Source organism: Drosophila tropicalis, unplaced genomic scaffold (genome assembly GCF_018151085.1).
Source record: "Drosophila tropicalis isolate 14030-0801.00 unplaced genomic scaffold, ASM1815108v1 contig_158, whole genome shotgun sequence".
In the NCBI taxonomy this organism is placed as follows: domain Eukaryota; kingdom Metazoa; phylum Arthropoda; class Insecta; order Diptera; family Drosophilidae; genus Drosophila; species Drosophila tropicalis.
In genome coordinates, this window is record NW_027172602.1 from 10,008,833 (window position 1) to 10,027,623 (window position 18,791).

Genomic DNA, 18,791 nt, shown 5'->3' on the forward strand with positions numbered 1-18,791 from the left:
GCTAGAATTTTGAATTCGCGCCCTGACAACCAAATACCGATAACGACATTGAAAGATGTGCAGTGCAGTGTAAATAGGACGTTAAAAAGAGTCTATCGATACACGATGTCATAACCTTCTCGCCGCATTGCTGTGCTTTTCTCTTACAATTTTATTTTTAACATTTAAATAGTCCGAAATTTAAATGAAAATGTGGAAATTGGGACATGGCAAGCAACTGCAGCATCGCCTGCAGTCGGCCATTGTCAATGGGGCCCGCCGATTGCAGTCTCAGACTAAAGCCATAACAGACGCTGATGCAGAACCGGAATACCCAGCCATAAAGGATTTGAGTTTCAAGGCAAGAAAAGAGCAGATTGCTGTCGACTGGCATGAAGAGTTGCGGCAAGTGCCGACTATCGAAGAGAAGTTGATCAAAGTGAATATGCCCCGCTATTATGGCTATAAAGTAGTCCAATTAACGGACAAGCAAATCCCATACAACGCCCTGGGATTGACCCAACACTACACCAGAACTAAGCTCGAAGAAGTACCTGTCAAGGGAAAAGAAGAGGCGACGACAACGGATCAGAAGCAATTGGAGTCCTTTGTTCAAACAGCCCGAGGAGATTTGATTGATGCCTTGGAATTCTCTCATGATTATTATTCGTAAGTCTATTTATAATTTTCGGCATTACCCAAATGTATAGTCCAATTATTTTGAATAGGAACCAGCCAGGCAGTCAAGCAGTCGATCCGATTACCAAGGAACAGGAACTAACTCAAATAATAGTTGAGCAGGTGAATCGAGCAATATTGCAGGTGCTGCAGGGTGATTGTCCCCATTTACTGGATGTGGAAGTTGACTACAATCCTCGACATGAAGCCTTCTGGGCTGTGGGTGGCGTTGAACCCCCAAAAAATGTGGTCTCCTCAAAGAAGGGTCGTGATTGGCAAAAGGATGATGCAAACGATAAAGTGGTGGATCGTTTAGTGCAATATACTGGCTCGCCCTATCTGTCACTCCGTCATCACCAGCAGCTGCAGCCATGGAAGTCGCCCGAGGAGAGTAACAATATCGAGGAGGCTAAGAAGCTGCCACGTTATACCCATGATGCACGCACCTTGGGCTACAATTGCACCCATCAACATGCAGTCAATGTGCCTGGCTATTGGCCAAATGTTGGCGGCAGTATAACGTCTTTTTCGAACTTTGGTCTAATCTCCTTTCAATCACGTGCACATTTGGCCACCAAAAGCTTTGCCCGCGATTCCAAGGAACTGCAGGATGCCCTACATGCCCTCGGAATTCAATCCTCATATGCTTGGCTTCTGGCTCAGGCCAATTACAATGGCTTTAATACCTACAACGATATAACCTATCCTATGAATACCCAAACCATCATAACGAATGGACGTGAATGGAGTTTCTACGAGTATCAATTGAATACATTACTCCAGCATAGTCGCCATGTTGATGAGAATCCTCGCCTTAATTTCTGTCGCGGCACAGCTCCTTTGCCACTGTACGGCGAGATCTCTGCTAGTGGTAAAGTAGTGGATTTTAATGAGGCTGCTTTAAATCAGTTGATTGCCTTCTATGTAAATTCTCCTGTCATATCACGTTCCACCGAGGATCTGCAGCCATATGTCCAGAGCCAACTCTTGGACTATGACAATGTCGAGCAACGCGAATTCATTCAAAAAACTGTTCAGCATTTGTCATCAAAACGTCCCCGACATTTAGAATTACCCGAAATTTATTTGTGGGAGAAAATCTACAAGATTGACCACAAAACGCGACCCATGGAGGCACGTCGTCGCTACTTTGAGCGGGACATCAATCCTTGGCGTCGTACCCTCGATCAGCATGATCTGACCTATGTGCCCCGTGCAGTTAGGCCGGGAGGTCGTAAGAATCGTGAGGGACGCTTTAAGAAGACCTATTATCCCTAACTTAAGTGCTTATTTTTGCTATAGACAATTTGTTAACGATAATTTTAATAAAACAAAAATTGTAAATTAATATGCCGCCTTGATCTTGTTAAAAGTAACACGAATTGCAGTGAGCTAAACTACGAAACGGCAGAAATCCATTTAAATTCAATTTGTTGAATTATGGTCAACGATCTAATCAGATACTTAGGATCGCGCCTTTTCCAAAAATTCGATGTTTTAATTATCGGTTATCGATTATTTTTATTTCAGATCGACAGCCTGGCGCCCCCTATCTGTTTGATATCGGACTCAATCGAAATCGAATCGAATGTTAATCGAAATAAATCGTTTTACTGTGCGACGTCACCTTGACTTGCGATAACACAGAATGTGCAACGAATAGTTATCGACATCTCTAGCGAAAAATTGATGCGCCAAAATAATATAAACTAATGGAAAATTAGCCAAAAAAACGTCATCAATGGTATTTAATCAATAAATAGTGGCTCAAAGTTCTGCAGAAATATAAGAAATCATCAATTACTGCAAATAAATAGTTGTTTTCGTAGAAGAATCATAACAGCCAATCAGGCAACACTGTCATGGGTCTAGGCTACGGTAGGGAGGGGAGAGTCGAGTAGCAAGCCAAGCGCAAAACAATACAAAAATAATGTGAAATGTTGTACAGTAAAAATATTAAAAGAGATAATAATTATTTATAATAAAAGAAAAGTGTAAAAGTGGCGTTTGTAAAGGATTATCTAAATTACGAACGTTATTTTTTTCAGAAAATGCAGGTGAGTGGGTGTAGTGTAATTGTTTTGGAGGGTGTGTTGGTCAATTCGAGAATGTTTATTATAACTTGACATTTTTTCTCGTCTTCTCTTTTGATTTTTTTTTTTGTTGATTTTAGCAAGTGGATGATCCGCCTTCATTGCCTGTGGGCACGGAGGTCAGTGCCAAGTATAAGGGCGCATTTTGCGAAGCAAAAGTCAGTAAAGTTGTGCGAAACATTAAAGTGAAAGTCGCCTATAAGCAAGGACTGGGCTCGGGAATTGTGTCAGATGATGCCATTAAAGCGCCCACTGGTCAATTGAGAGTGGGAGCTGTCGTCGAGGTGCGTCACCCGGATCGCAAGGAAACTGTCGAAGCGACCATAACAAAAATTCAAGATTGCTCCCAGTATACTGTGGTGTTTGATGATGGAGATATTACCACATTGCGTCGCACAGCGTTGTGCTTGAAGAGTGGACGACATTTCAATGAGAGCGAAACACTAGATCAATTGCCATTAACCCATCCTGAGCACTTTGGCAATCCGGTGGTGGGCGGCAGACGTGGTCGTCGTCGGGGTCAACTGAACAATGAAGATAGCTCCGATGATGAGGATGAAAGTGAGGCTACCAAGGAGTTGGTTAACGAAAAGGAGGAGCACATTGGCAAGGTTGTGTGTGTTGAAACGGAGACTAAGAAAAAGGATAAGGAAAAATGGTTTCCAGCCCTTGTGGTGGCACCCACTGCCCAGGCCACAGTGCGTATACGTGTGAAGGATGAATATCTAGTACGCTCCTTTAAGGATGGACGTTATTACACTGTACCGAAAAAAGAGGCCACAGAATTTACACGAGAAGTGGCCGCCGGAAAGCAGGATGTGCCTGCTGTGCAGGCAGCTTTGGAGTTCTTAGACAGCAGCATCCTGCCTCCGCATTGGGATCGTGATTCGCTTTTTGGTCTGTCGAATATCTCTAGCGATGATGAGGGCGAAATCGATTCGGATTCCTCCGACGATGAGCCACATGAAGAAAAGGATCGCTTTGTGGCACAACTGTATAAGTATATGGATGATCGTGGTACTCCTCTCAATAAAGTGCCCTCCATACAGAGTCGCGACGTAGATCTATATCGTTTATTTCGTGCTGTTCAGAAGCGTGGCGGCTACAATCGTGTGACCACACAAAATCAATGGAAACTTATTGCCATTCGACTGGGATTCACGCCATGCACGGTGAGTGTGATGAATCTGGTGAAACAGGCCTACAAGAAATTCCTGCAACCCTACGGCGACTTCAATCGCAAATTGGGGTGCTCCATGCTGATGACCTCAAGAAATTCAGGAAATCGCAGCAAGGGACGCAGTCTAGTGCGTGCCAATTCCGTGGCCTCGCCCAAGCCAGTCGAGACAAGTAAAACCGAAACCATCAGCAAATTGGCGGTGCCCAATCAAACTGCTACCCCTACACCGCCCACAGCAGCACAATTGGCAGCGGCAGGCGAGGAATCTGAAAACACCAGCGAATCTTCTAGTGTCGTTGTCGAGCCTGTCAAGAAACAACGTAAAGGTTCTGCCGCTGGAGGCAGCGGCGGTGGCAGTGGATCAGGAGCTTCCAATGCCGCCAATAGCAATACCCAGTCTGCTGGAAAGGTTAAAAGTTTAGTCGAGAAATACGAAGAGAAATCTTCGGCATCTGCAACAACGGCAACATCAGCAGGGGGAAGCAACTCGGCCTCTGGTTCATCTTCAGGAGCAGCAGCAGCAGCCTCATCATCGACAGCTGCAGCTACTAGCAAAGATCCAGAGGGTGATGTGCCGCTGTCTAAGATAAAGGCTGCTGCTGTTGCAGCAGCAGCTGCAGCAGCCACTACCGCTGCCACATCCTCAACTGGGGCATCAAGGAAGAGTAGTAGCATAGAAAAGGAACCCACTACTGGCAGCGGGAGCAACTCCTCCACCAAGGATACGCAAAGAAGTCGCGATGCCTCACCAGCAATAGGTAAGCAATACAAATTGTATAAGTTTTCAAGACATTAACGCCAATATAATCGGGTTGAAATGAAATTATTTATTCTATATATTGCATACAACACAAATTAGGATAACAATTTACACAATGTGGTTGTATTCAGAGTAGATTCTTGTGACTATCATCACATACCAATTCATAGAATCTAAATTTTAATCTATAAAAATTAATATTTCGCTCTCGATCAGTGTTTGGGCCATAATTTATTTAACAATTTTCACTTTGACCTTGTGATAAGCATTGGCGAGGACTCCTCTCAAATTCCAAATGTTTTCAAATTTCTCCGGTTGTACATTATAAGCTGAATCCACAGCTTTGGCCCATATTTCGACATTACGTCCAACTTGATTTTTAGAAATGGGCAAATGGACAGTCCACAAGGACCATCCGTAGTGTCGTCCGTCTGGTATATTCTCTTGTTCCAATTCCGCTACATGCCATGTCTGGCCCTGGTCAATAGTTATATCAACTCGCACAATTTTACGTCCACCTCCGCTCCAGGCATAGCCATGCACTTTAATATCACCCTTATCATTCACTTTAATGTGCTCATCCGGCAATGGTGAACATATGGCCGATGTTACGGGCATCGCTTGAATTGCATCGGCCTTGCTAAAGTCGACAGTATCCCAATCTGTGCTCGGACTGAAACCTTTGTAATCATTTTGCTGCCAATGTGAATCCGATTCTGAATCAGATACTACAATACGTGTCAACCATTTAACATTACGAGCACCCACAGTGCCGGGGACTATCACTCTTATGGGATAGCCATGATCTCGTGTTAATGGCTCATCGTTCATCTCATAGGCCAGCAGGACATCACCGCGAGGATCTAAGGCCTTGGACAATGGTATTGATGCACCATACGGATGAGAAGTAGGATCTAGATCAGCACCTTCGAATATCACATGGTTCTTCTCATTCGGCGGTACGCCCTGAGCTTGCAGTAAATCGCAGAGTCGAGCACCTGACCACTTGGCATTGCCCACAGCTCCAGCACCCCAGGAAAGTCCTGTAAATGAAGAAGCAAGGAATAGTTTACTTGCTTATAGTAAATATTCCATTAAATCTTACCTTTGACTGGCTTAAACTTGGTCATTTCTGAACGTCGATTGCCTCCACACATAATAGCCGCTGTCACAGTGTGCTTGGGCAATGCCTTTATGTCCTCCAATTTTAATGTCAACTGCTTCGATGAACCTTCCATCTCGATTTCCAGCTCATAATCATCGGCTGCAATATTGGGCACTGGCAAATGATTACGCACATAGAAAAGCTTATTGGGAGTATAAAACTGTTCGCCCAACATTCCAATAGGCGGCTCAGCATTAAAAGGTCGCTGAGAGGCCGCCTTTAGTAGGGCATGTCGTTGCGGTTCCTCAGACCAAGGGGAACTCTCTTCTTCATCATCAATGACAGTGCCCTCTGGGCGCTCTAGATTACCAATACGAAACGATTCCAATAACTGAAGTATCTCTAGGCTATTGTGTTGCTGATAGATGGCCCAAAATGGATCGATGGCACTGCCAGCCGCCATTAAAATCTTATCGCCACCCGGATGATTTGGGGCAAATTCACTAACATCATAGACACCCAATCCATACGTTATCCAAATGCCATTCTCATGTGTATTATGCTGCTGCACTTGCTCCGGCTTATAAGTAGGCAAATCGGTACGTTGTGTCTTATGCCACAATCGCGCCGACTCTTCGGTAACTATATCCAATTTACTTGGCTCAGCTGCAACCACTTTAGAATTGGACTTGGTGTATAGCCAATACCCCAAACTAATACCGCCTAGACAATAAAAAAGAATACGCAGCTTTCCATCTCTGATTCGTATGCCAGTGCTGGTGGTGATCCCCTCCTGATGACGTTGAAGAGACTGAAACGATGCTCATTGCAAAAACTCTTTGCCTTTGGAGTAACCATTTACTCCGACGTATTAGTAAACTCATTGTTATGTAAAACCAATTTAACCAATTATTGTAGGTCTAATCCTCCCTCCAAGTTATCTACATACAGAGAGAGGCCTCCTCTTCTCGTCTCTAACTTGTTGTTTTTAACCGGCGTGCCACTACCATTGACAATCTACGGCTTGGTGGTGCTTGGTGCCGCTCCCAGTCAAGGCCAAGTTTGTTTTATTGATAAGAACAGTCTCTTTTATTATACCATGTATGTTTATTAATATAACAAGCTCTAATTTTTAGCGTACGTTGAGTTTGTTTGCTATTTGCTGCGGCCTCTGACGTCTCACACGCACCTATCTGCTTGTCGCCTTCTAATCGATAAGCTGAATGCAATTATCGATAGCCGAAAGTCTATGTTCGCCACCTACAAATTCACCTTATCTACAGTGGGACAAAAGAGAGAAAATGGAAGATAAATATGTACTTCCCTATGAAGCAAACTAATTTGTAATGGTTTAAACAGAATTACACCCCAATAGACATATTCTTAGGGATTTCCATGAATTAGAAAACTAATTTTGTGGCATTAAAAAATCAAATTGTGTCTATTTTATACGTTTTGTGGAAACTCATTAGAGCAAAACCGCAAACATAATATGAATAATTAGATTTTTAGAATCAAACCCCAAGCTTATAGGGTATAAATTAGTCACACTTGTGGATAGATAAATTTTTATCGATTGTCAGATTGTGGCAAGTATTAAGTTTTATCGATGCCGCCTAACTAAATGTTTGCTTGAACGTAAAAAAGAGATATGAAAATGCAAATAATTAATGTAAACAAGTTGGTTAAAATATATTTGTATACATGTACATACATATACATACATATGTATATATATATATGTATGTACATATGTATGTTCAGATATTCATATTCTCGCTATTATTTTCTCTCGCTGTCTCTCTCGCCCTCATGTTTTTGTTCACCAACTCTCTGTCTTGCCTTTTCTAACTCATGTTTATCTGTCATTTTTCCAACAGGAACAGCAGCAGCAGCAACAACAACAGCAGCAACAACAAGCGCAACAGCAACACCTTCGTCCTCGTCCTCAACGTCGGCGGCAACAACGAAAAAGGAAAAACATCAACGCAGCAAACAGGTCGAAAAGCAACAGCAGCAACAACAACAGCAGCAGCAACAACAACAACAGCAGCTGCAACAACAACAACAGCAACAGCAGCAGCAACAACAACAGCAACAACACAGAGAACCACAGCAGTCTCAGCCACCATTGCCGGATGAAAAGCAGCGCGGTGGTAGCGGTGGCAGCGGCGGAGCTAGCAGTGGCCCCGGTGGTAAACGAAAAAAGGATGAAATAACGGTTGTAGAGAAAGTTGATACTGGCGATTTTCTCGTCGGCATCGGGGATAAACTGAAAGTCAATTATCACGAAAAGAAATCACCGAGCTCCCATGGCACCAGCACCTATGAGGCGAAAGTCATTGAGATTAGTGTCCAACGTGGTGTGCCCATGTATTTGGTTCATTATACGGGCTGGAATAATCGCTACGATGAGTGGGTTCCACGTGAGAGGATTGCCGAGAATTTAACCAAGGGATCGAAGCAAAAGACCCGCACCATAAGCACGTGCAGTGCGAACAGTATTGGTGGAGGAGCTGGCACCACTTCTTCTCTTGCTGGTGGTGGTGCTGGTGGTCAGGGGAACAGCGGTAATAGCTCAAATACCGTCGGTGGTCTTGCTGCTAACACCTCAACACAACCACCTGGCTCCAGTGGCTCTGGAAATCAACAAGTGGGCGGTAAAGAGACGAAACCATCATCGAGTCTAGCTGCTGGAGCTGCACAATTACAAACAGGTAGTACAGCTGTTGGTGGTCAAAATCAGAGCGCGTTGGTTAAGACACACGGCAGTTCAACGTCTGGTGTTGGCAATGCCAGCGGAACAGCAGTAACATCGGTTGCCAAACGTGGTCGCGGACGCAGTGATTCGATGCCGCCACGTTCAACCACTCCTTCGTCGGTGGCCTCCACTTCGAGTCGTACCAAATCGCCAGCTGCATCGCAGCTGAAAAAACGTCCCACCAGAACATTTACGAACAGCAGCACCAGCAATAACCAAAATCAAAACAGTGGCACGAACAGCAGCAATTCCCGACGCATTTCCGATGCCTCAATGGCCACAGAAAGTGATTCCGATTCGGATGAGCCAGTGCGTCGACCAAAACGTGGCCCACAAGGGGGCATCAGGAGGCGCAGGTGCCAGCAGCAAGGATTCAAAGGTCTTAGGCAAAGGTCTTTCCGCCAAAGGAAGATCATTGGCGGCTGTGGCAGCGGCGGCGGCCTCCTCTTCCTCGTCCACCACCTCTGTTAATGCAGCTACGACCAACTCATCGGCCACAGTGTCAAGTGCTAATTCAGCACAAAGACGCAGTCCCAGTGATGATGACGACAGTGATGAAGATGCCGAAGAGGAAGAGGAACCACCGATACAGCCACCCGCAAACAAACCTTTGGTGCGTTCACGCGCTTCCACTGGAAATCGTGCCATGAGCAGTGGTGCCGTTTCATCCAAAGGTCGTGACTATGATCTTAGCGAAATACGTTCCGAACTTAAGGGGTTCCAACCACAACTACAATTGCAAACCTCTGCCAAATTGGCTGATCAAGATGAACGCAAAGATCTGGTTAAGAAGGAGTCAATCTCGAACGTTGCTCAGGCGGAGGTGGTTAAGAAGGAGGTCAAAATGGAATCCGCCAAAAGTAGTTCAACGGAAATGTCCTCCGAAGCATCCGATTCATATGCTGATGAAGATTCACAGTCGTCAGATAAGCCAGAGGGTGTCAAGACTAAATTAAAACAAGAAGAGGTTAAAGTTGAAGAGGCCACCACAACGGCGATTAAAACGGAAGCCACCACGACAACAGCATCCACCCCAAAAACAGAAATCAAGGAAGAAGATGTGAAGCCGGCCAGCAAAGTACCTTTCCATGGCGCAATAGGATCAGGAGGAGCCACTGCAGCAGTAGTAGATATCAAGCCACCTGCATTTACTTTGCAACGGCATCCAGGCAACAGCTCATCCTCTGCCGCCGCTTCCTCTGCGGCAGGGTCTGCTGTTAGTAGCAGTACCAGCGCTAAATATACATCGGTCATCGTGGAGAAGCCACAAAGTACTGGTGGCGTGGCCAGTAAGAAACAAATAACACCAGAACAGCAGCATCATCATCATCAAGGGGGGACAGGGATCAAAAAGCAGGCAACATCTGGACAAGAAACTAATAAAAAATTTATTGAACCCATTCATCACAAAGAAATGGCCACATTAAAGGTAGAAATGCCAGCAGCATGTTCACCGTCATCCTCCCTCATCGTCATCGTCCAGTGGATCGTCGTTCTGTTCGAGTGGCACAACGAGTTCAGCGACACGGTCATTGCCAGATATGAGTAAGCTGGAGATAAGTGCTCCGACCACAGGGCCATCTTCAACATTGCCACCACCTCCAGTTAAGGAAAGCAAATATAGCAGCACCACTACCACCACACCCAGCAGCAGCACCAGCAGCAGTGGAGCAGTGTCATCGGTACCACAACAGGGGGCCACCGCAGTGGCTTCATTAGGTGGAGGAGGAGGAGGACTTGGTAACAAGTTGCTCTCTTCTGACATATATGAGTTTATGGACACTGAACCATTTGAATTCGAGAAGCGTATCTCACCCATGGCATCGGGTGGCACATGTACTGTTTCCTCAACCTCAAACTCTGCACAATCTCAATCCTCATCCTCTGTCATAACACCATCACCAGTTGGCAGTGGTGGACTAAGTGGAACAACAAGCACAGCTAGAAAACAAGCCCTTAAAGCCGCCAACAGTTCCCTACAACAAAGTGTAGCAGAGCAACAGCAGCAGCATCATTTGCCATCAGTTGGTGGCACATCGAATAGTGCGGTGACATCAGCATCGAAACCTAAAAAACGAGGATCTCCCCTTAAAGAGGCCACCCTGGGCCATGTGGATAAGGCCAAGATATTCAAATTGGATGTGGATAAGGACAAATCGAAAGATAGGGATAAAGAGAAGGAGAAACTTACTTCAGTTGCAGGAACTGGAGGGGCAGGAGCAAATGTAAAAGTGGCCAATGTTGGAGCTACTCCAGCTGCCACATTAACAACTCAACAGCCCTCCACATCCTCACCTTCTGTCTCCTCCTCCTCGTCACATTCTTCTGCTCAGCATTTGTCCTCGACGCCGTTCGATGTATTACGCAAATCGCCTAGCTTTAATCTCAATATGACCGCTCTAAATGAGGAATTGGCCCAGACTGTGCAGGAAACAACAAGAGCTTTAACGGATGCCTTACAGCCACCGACACCCAGTACGCCGCCAAGCAGCATTAGTGGAGGAGTAGGTGGAGTAGGAGTTGGACCTGCACATGCAACTGTTTCACCCACTTCCTCTATTGGCAAAATGAGCACACCGCCAGCCCCGATCGCATCTGCTAGTGGTCCTCCCATCGTTGGCAGTCCCTTCATTGAGACACGCAACGTCTTCGAGTTGAGCACCTCAAACGAGGGCAGTGGCTACAGTTCAGGTGAATCAAAGGATAATAAACTGGAGAAATTGGAAAATGTCAAGATATTATTGGCAGGCGATTTGGATGCTGTTAAATATGAACAGAAGCCGAGCTCCATAGCCGACAAAGTCCTAAAGGCAATCAGTCAAAAGAAAGAAGAGGTAGAGAATAGCAAAAGTAAACCAAATGATGCGGTATCATCCACAACTGTTCCAACATCGTCGTTGCTATCGCCAGTTGTTCTGCCGCCAGTTGTTGGACCGCCTGCTCTGGTACCTGTCTCTGTTCCCGCTGCGGATATAATAACACCAGGTTTGTCGGCAGCTTCTGAGAAGGAGCCACTCGAGCTGGTTAGCAGTAATCTGAAACTTTTATGCGAACCCTTAAAAATTCACACTGGCTCGCTGTTAGGGGAGATCTATCGTCCGTCTTCGTCCACAAATAGCCCAGAGACAAAATCTCTGCTAGAATCATCGATGGGTTTAGCGAAGAATAGCGAACTAAGCGAAACCATACAGAAACTGGAATGTGCTATACAGCAAAGAAAGACGCCAGTGGGTATCAGTGGTGTTGGTGGTAGCAGCTCTCTATCCATGACTGGAACACCAACTGCTGCACATACGCCGAATTCCACAGCGACAGCTGGAGCTGGTGGCTTTTCGGATGAGTCCATGGATAGCACAGATTCGGAACGAAGACTTGTCATTGAGGATTTGGCCGAAGAGCAGACAACTACAAATGATCAAAAGAGTCCCAATTCGGAGGCAACGGCAGCGACCACAACAACCATCCCCACAACAGCAGCAACTCCGGCAACATCGGCAGCCGCAACATCAACAACAGAGCCAGTTAAATTGGAACTACTATCACCTGGGTCCAAACAATTGGATAATGTCCAGGCACCCATTCCCCTCAAGCCGGCTGCCAATTTTGTTGGTATCACCCAACCACCGCCATTGGCCAAACTTCATCAGACAATTCCCAAAGAATTAACAGACAGTGAACAACCGTTGACTGTTAGTCCATCCACTAGTAATCCGCACTTGGCATTGGGTGTGCCCATTCTACTACCCGAAATACCTGTATCTGTGGTAATGAGTCCAAATCTGATTGCCGCTGCTGCATTGCGCCACAGTCCAGGATCTGCTGCGATGGCTGCTGTTGCTACAGCAGGTTCACCCTCAACGGTAGCTGCGAAAACAATGTCACCAGTCGTTAACGAATCTTTAGCTGGCGGACAAGTGATACTCAAGCCATATACCGCTGGAGCTGCAGCTATCGCTGCTGCCCAACCATCCAGTTCATCGGAGGAGACACAATCGAGTCAGGCATCGATTGCAGCTGCCGTGGTGGTACCACCGCGTCCATTTGTTATGTATCCCGCCAAGGAGGTTATACAGAGTTTAGTAGTTGCCCCGGCAGCCAGTTCACCATTGATCAGTGATCCGCATAATGAATCGATCAATTTGCTTTGTGAAGAGACTATACCTGGTAGTCCGGCTCCAAATTATAATAGCAAGGACGACCAAATCCCCGCCGCAAATGTGTCAACGACAACCACAACAACATCTACGATACCTTCTGTTGTGGCACCTGTTGGATTGAATGTTGTCGGCGCGACAGCCGGCAGTATGCCCTCTGTTGCCGCCGCATGTAACACATTGTCCCTGTCTGGGATTAGTCCTTTGCCGCCTGATACACCGCCACCAAGTGGTACTGTAACGTTAAATCCCCAACAACAACAGCAGCAGCTACCATCACAATCCACAGCGGTTGTCTCATTGGTCCCGGTGCCAGTAGCAGCTGCTAATGCTGCCGTTGGTGCCGCCGGTGGTGTCACCTCCACGTCTGCTCCAAATAGTTCACCCGATTCGGCAAGCCAAGATGATAGTAGCGAAGATATTGCCAGCAATAAAAAGCCCACAGTCGAGACGGAGCAAGAAAACGCCACAAATGCGGCTTGCATAGCTGTAAGTGAACCTATAGGTAATGCTGTTGCTGGTACAAAACGAAAACGAACAAGGAAACAGGTCCAGGAACAAGTAAATGCCGCAGCCGCTGCTGCGCAATCAGCAACGTCAACCGTAACCTCATCGTCAGCAGCAGCAACTGCTCCCGGCGATTTGCAAACCTTGGGCAAACGCAGACGCCAGGCGGCCAATTTGCAGCGTAAGATTACAGCAACAACAACAGGTAAGTTGCGCCCCTTAAGAGTCCACTTTCCAGCAAAAGGGTTATTGAATTGTTCTTTATCTCTCATTTTAGCTGGCTCCGATACCGATGATGCTTGCGATAATGTGGCCAATACACAACAACAGCAGCAACGTCATAGCACACGACAGCAATTGTTGCCGCAAAATACGAGTCAGCAACACCAACAGCAGCAGCAACAGCAGTTGCAACATCATCACCAGCAGCAGCAACAGACACAATTGCAGCAGCAACAGTCTGGCAATAGCAATGCATCAGGAGTGAGGCCATGTCCATACAATTTCCTTGTAGAACTTGGTAAGTCTTACATGCATGTCTAACAACAAGCCAAGTCAACTTATTACTATTTACTCCAAACATTTTATTAGATCCCTCGCTTAGCTCCGATCAGTGTATAACGATATTGCGGAAGCAGATTCAGGATTTGCGCAAAACCTATACCGTTATCAAGGGCGAATTGGCCATCATTGACAGGCGAAGGAAAAAGATGAGACGACGTGAAAGGGAGAAGAAGCAACAGCAAATTCAAAGCCAACAGCAGGGTAAAGTGTGTGCCTAGAGAAGGCTTACCCTGCTGCATGGCGGGGTATAGGGACGGGGAAAGATGCAACCGCATAAATGAATAAGTGAAAAAAAAACAAGTCAATGTATAAGTTGTATTATGTACATTCAAATTCAAGCAGAAACTCTATAAATCTATATATAGTATGTATAGATATACATACATATACATTTTTTTTTGTATCTTGTTACAAGTGTAAGATATAACGTTTATGTACAATTAATCAGAGAAAACTGTTTTAATGTAAGCAAATATACATATAAAAAACCATAGAAACATACATAAGCGAAGTGTAACCAAAGATTGAATTAGTCTTTGCATTGTTATTGAATTGATTTCTTAGGAAACGGCATAGCCGCCTTCCAAAAGAATGTGATGTCCGTTGACGAAAGTCGATTTATTGCTCAACAAATAGCCAATGGCATCGACAACTTCCTGCACCTCACAGAAACGATTCAGTGGAATGTGTGCCAAGAGCGGACCACTTTTTGCGGGATCTGACCAATTGTCACGACCCATTTTCGTGAGCACCACAGTAGGATTAACCGAATTGACACGTATCTTACGTGGACCCAGTTCCAAAGCCAAGGATTTGGTCAACGAATCCAAGGCAGCTTTGGTGGCACTGTAGGCGGTATGGCCGGCAAAGGAACGACTTGCCGCAATCGAGGAGACATTCACAATGCTGGAGCCATCACGAAGTTTGGGCAACAGAGCCTGGGTCACATTGAACACGGCCTTAATGTTAACATTAAAGTGACTACAAAAACAAGTTCCATTAGTGAGTTAAAAATTTGACTGTTTCTTTTTACTTACGTATCAAAATCCTGTTCGGTAAGCTCTTCGAATGGCTTTATAATGGCCACACCGGCATTATTTACCAAACCATCCAATTGTGGCACCTTGGACAAAGTCTCTTTAACCTGGTCCCAATGGGCCAGATCCAGTTTAAGGGTTTGAATGTGCTTGGGATCATATGAAGCCAGTTCCTTGAGCTGGGCATCGTTACGGGCCACGGCAATTACTGTGGCACCAGCTTTGGCCAATTCCTGGACAAGAGCATGACCAATGCCAGAACCCGTTCCCGTTACCAAAATAACCTTATCCTTGAGATCGCCCCACATTGTTTCTAGTGGCTAACCAGTTCTCAAATGAATTTAATAAGTTTTATTGCGGTTGTGGCTAAATTGTGGAATATTCCGATGCCCTCTGAGCGTCCGTGCGGGGGCCCAGTTTCGTTTAGGTGAGCTAGAGAGAGAGAGCGAGAGCGGCAGAGAGAGATTGAGAGATCAAATTTAGAATTAGAAATGTGCTATCACTTTTCTTCTCTCTCTGTCTCTCTCTCATACTTTACTAATCTGGTTCCCCATCCCCCTCCCCCCTCCCAATGGTGTTTCTCTCGCACTTGCCGTTTTCTTCTTTTTATACCCATCTGTTAGTATTGACGAAAGGCATATGCGTTTAGAGCTTCGAACAATGTCAAAAATATGTTGAGAAAAAGTAAAAGAAAAGTTTAAGAATAGAATAAGGCCATCCGGATGCATTTGAATCACACGAAGTACATAGATGACCTAAGCATTATAATTTTGAAAATTTTACATTCACCTTTCCTTCTGATATAGGTTATCTAGAAGTCGTATCCCCAACTTAATACTAGAGCTGTGGGTAATTAGTGCTAGGGCATTAAAAGTCATTCGAGTTACTTTGCTCTCTTTTGCTTGACTGATAAGAATGCATGAATATTTGTTTATTTTTATGATCCCCCGCACCTTCTTACCCACAGCTGAGAAACAAAAAGACGTCAATAGCTGATTAGAGTAGATTATAAGCTGAACTTGTGAGCCTATCTAGGAGTCAATCGTTCAGATAGGCCAAGAGACAACAGCCGGATGTCAAGTAATTAGCATTTAATTTCAATATGTTAGTCCAGTCCGAGTCCAGTGTTTTTAATTGAAGCACTTCTATGGGGATGTAAATTCAGCTTTCCAAGACATTTTAAACATAAGCATAAGCTACTTAGATTAAAAAAATTGTTAACCAGTTTGCCACCTACCAAATGATATTCAACTAATATAACAAATATTAGTGGAGGATAATAATAATGGATATTTGGGGATCTCAGCATTTAAAGATCAGATTCAAAAACATTTCCTTTTTTAGTTTACAGAATTTACGTTTAAAACTGATTTATTGAGCTTAACTGCTTAAATTTTTCCTCCGACTTACTTTTAGACAAAACGTTGGATAAAAAACTAATTTCTTTCATTGCTTAGACAAGTATCGCAAAGGCAGCTAAAACTATATTTCATTCATTATGGTTTATTTATCCGAAAATACATAGTTTTTAAATGTGCCCGCCCAGCCGAAATGTCTACAGACCTTAGCACTTCCGGCTCAGACCTTAGCACTTTTACTTAGACCTTAGCACTTTCGGCTCAGACAGAGGGCGCCAATGTTTAGTGTGGGCGCAAAATTCAAAGTGAAAGGACTTTGTAAGCTATAGAAAACTAAACAAATGAGTCAATGTGTTAAGACTTAAGCGATTTTACATATAAGTATTATCTTGATGACTCGTAATTACTTACATACGTAGGTACTTGTCTGTATTTCTAAGAATACTTTATGAGTTTCAGACGATTTCCGGCTCACTGTGTAAATATATACATAAATGGGCTTGGGTTGATTGTTGGCATTTAAGCTATATCATTTTGAAATTGCTTAGTCGGCCAACTATTTATGACACCCCTCAAATATCAATTGATAAAGAGCTCTCGTTAGATATCACAATAATACATATATGAACCTATGTGTGCTGGTCAGGTAGGTTCTCCTGCCGGCTTGCTTGCCGTGTTGATAAGCACTTAGTGGAAATTTTACGACCCCAACTAAAATTCCCTGATAAAGCGTGACATACAAAAAGAGCAAACAATTTATTAAATTATAGAGAGAGCACAGCAACAAAAATAAAAAAAAGGAAAGTAAAATAGATTAAAATGGATTTCTAAACGCGCACCAGGACCTCGTAGTGCTCGAGTTTAACCTCCTCTCCTCCGAAGGGAATATAGATGCCACCATGGGATGGATGAATTTTGCCTACTGTGATGCTATCGCAATAATTGGCACGACCCACGAAAAGCTTCTCGCCATCCACATTTGTGCCCGATGAAACGGCATCGGGATGAATATTGCCATGTGAGGCTGGTATCCATTGATAGCCACCGCCCACCAGGATGGCGACATCGGTCAATTCGTGTTCCTTTTGGCCGTAGGCAACATAGGCAGTACCCTTAGCGGGTACGACTTTAGCCGGCATTAGATCACCATTACGAAATACACGGCCCACATAGATGGCATCGCCATTTGAGTCATGGCCAGCGATCAAAGCACCGGGCGGTACATCAGAGGCTGTTGTGTCGACCCATCGTTCGGGCTGGGAGAGTACTTCATAGGCAAATATTTTCACCTCATCCGAATCGTATGGTATATAGAGACAACCATGAGAGGGATGAACTTTTCCGACTGTTAGGCTACCAGCGTGATAGCCACGACCAGCATACAACCATTCTCCATCCACATTCTGGCCAACTTTGACGGCACCAGGCGGCACAGCTCCATTCTCAGCTGGCAGCCACTCATAGTTATAGCCACTCAATACTTCATAGTTCTCCAGTTCATGCTCTTGCCGGGCATACGCCACGTAGGCCTTGCCCTTATTGGGAATCACCTTGGCGGGAAGCATATCATTGCTGAAGAATGCTCGTCCAATGTAAATGGTATCGCCATCTGAATCATGTCCAGCAACCACAGCGTTTTGTGGCACACTGCCGTGGCTATAATGCATCCATCTGTGTTCTAAGAAGATAAATCGGTCAAATGCATCAGCGGCATTTCATTCGACGTAGATTGTTAACTCACCGGCCATTGCTTTCGATTGTTGGGAAGTCTTTGCCTGTCAACTTTAACCAGCTAACTGAAAGTTATTGTAAAATTTACCAATTTAATTGGTATTTCATGTGTTTCTTTTTTTTTTATGGGCTCTGCTTATCAGTGATAGTCTGAGGTCTCGTAGATAATAGAACCTTTTGTAGTTATACCCTTGCCAAGAGAAAAAGCATATTCATTTCGGTCACTTGGTTAAGTCTCTTCACAATCCACATATGTACATATATACAGCCAGTTGATCTGACAGTTCATCAGATCAGTTACCTTTACATTCCCTATATAGCCAGTGGATCCGACTACTAGACTTTTGGCATAAAATGCTTTCTAAATTGTCATTAGTTGTAGAGAGGTTTCCCTCAGTGTATTCATATGATGGCATTAACTCTATCTGACTCTCAGTAAAATTATACTTTTTTTGCATGACTCTTTCAATTTTTGGTAGTGGGAGTCCCGACTATAATATGATTTCATGAATACCAATTGCTGGTTGATTAGAAAACACTTTAGGCTCAATGGTCAAATAGTTATTTTGGGGACTTTTTTTTTTGGCTTTTTTTGGTATGTCAAAAAGTTTAATTCAAATATTTTAAAGCCAATCTTCTTTGTGTCTATAGTAAAAGGCCCCTATCAAACTTAAGAACTGAAAAAATTCTTAAAGACGTTATGAAATATAGGTAAATCATGGAACTATGAAGTCTATTTTACTTGTTGTCATTTTTTCTGTCATTTTATTAATTTGTTTAACTAGTTGCATCTAGATGTAAGTCATAAAGTTAGTTTTGAAATACAAAAAAACGTGTGCCCAGTTGGTGTATATAGAAGCTATGTTAACTTTCCGCTCCCAATT

At 44.3% G+C, this 18,791-nt stretch overlaps 5 protein-coding genes across 5 annotated transcripts; 2 read left to right on the plus strand and 3 right to left on the minus strand.

Moving 5' to 3' along the window:
- The first annotated feature begins 80 nt into the window (after positions 1-80).
- On the plus strand, positions 81-2,005 carry mRpS30 (mitochondrial ribosomal protein S30). Its single transcript, XM_068302820.1, has 2 exons — positions 81-648; positions 708-2,005. Exons 1-2 carry the CDS (start codon positions 185-187, stop codon positions 1,933-1,935), a joined length of 1,692 nt encoding a protein of 563 aa, XP_068158921.1. The 5' UTR covers positions 81-184; the 3' UTR covers positions 1,936-2,005.
- Positions 2,006-2,315: 310 nt separating this feature from the next.
- htk (hat-trick) lies at positions 2,316-14,287 on the plus strand. Its single transcript, XM_068302842.1, is given in 7 exon segments — positions 2,316-2,714; positions 2,831-4,688; positions 7,676-9,004; positions 9,006-10,009; positions 10,011-13,422; positions 13,495-13,737; positions 13,809-14,287. Coding segments are annotated over 7 exon segments (8,043 nt in total). The 5' UTR covers positions 2,316-2,708; the 3' UTR covers positions 14,000-14,287.
- Positions 4,738-6,679, minus strand: shop (shopper). The gene is made up of 3 exons (XM_068297280.1): positions 6,658-6,679; positions 5,796-6,617; positions 4,738-5,733 (listed from the first exon to the last, which is right to left on the minus strand). Exons 1-3 carry the CDS (start codon positions 6,677-6,679, stop codon positions 4,922-4,924), a joined length of 1,656 nt encoding a protein of 551 aa, XP_068153381.1. The 3' UTR covers positions 4,738-4,921.
- LOC137586703 (L-xylulose reductase) lies at positions 14,222-15,245 on the minus strand. The gene is made up of 2 exons (XM_068302834.1): positions 14,819-15,245; positions 14,222-14,762 (listed from the first exon to the last, which is right to left on the minus strand). The coding sequence occupies exons 1-2, from the start codon at positions 15,124-15,126 to the stop codon at positions 14,342-14,344; spliced, it is 729 nt and encodes a 242-aa protein (XP_068158935.1). The 5' UTR covers positions 15,127-15,245; the 3' UTR covers positions 14,222-14,341.
- Positions 15,246-16,913: 1,668 nt separating this feature from the next.
- On the minus strand, positions 16,914-17,964 carry LOC137586702 (uncharacterized). Its single transcript, XM_068302832.1, has 2 exons — positions 17,918-17,964; positions 16,914-17,854 (listed from the first exon to the last, which is right to left on the minus strand). Exons 1-2 carry the CDS (start codon positions 17,922-17,924, stop codon positions 17,004-17,006), a joined length of 858 nt encoding a protein of 285 aa, XP_068158933.1. The 5' UTR covers positions 17,925-17,964; the 3' UTR covers positions 16,914-17,003.
- Between the last annotated feature and the right edge of the window lie 827 nt (positions 17,965-18,791).

What these genes read in the sequence shown, in the direction of transcription:
- LOC137586703 (XM_068302834.1), bottom strand. Translation starts at nt 15,126, where the DNA reads ATGTGGGGCGATCTCAAGGATAAGGTTATTTTGGTAACGGGAACGGGT. An exon ending in ACCGAACAGGATTTTGATAC is followed by an intron (nt 14,763 to 14,818) that starts GTAAGTAAAAAG and finishes TTGTTTTTGTAG; the next exon opens with TCACTTTAATGTTAACATTA.
- shop (XM_068297280.1), bottom strand. Translation starts at nt 6,679, where the DNA reads ATGAGTTTACTAATACGTCGGA. An exon ending in GAGTTTACTAATACGTCGGA is followed by an intron (nt 6,618 to 6,657) that starts GTAAATGGTTAC and finishes TTTTGCAATGAG; the next exon opens with CATCGTTTCAGTCTCTTCAA. An exon ending in CAAGTTTAAGCCAGTCAAAG is followed by an intron (nt 5,734 to 5,795) that starts GTAAGATTTAAT and finishes CTTCATTTACAG; the next exon opens with GACTTTCCTGGGGTGCTGGA.
- mRpS30 (XM_068302820.1), top strand. Translation starts at nt 185, where the DNA reads ATGAAAATGTGGAAATTGGGACATGGCAAGCAACTGCAGCATCGCCTG. An exon ending in TTCTCTCATGATTATTATTC is followed by an intron (nt 649 to 707) that starts GTAAGTCTATTT and finishes TATTTTGAATAG; the next exon opens with GAACCAGCCAGGCAGTCAAG.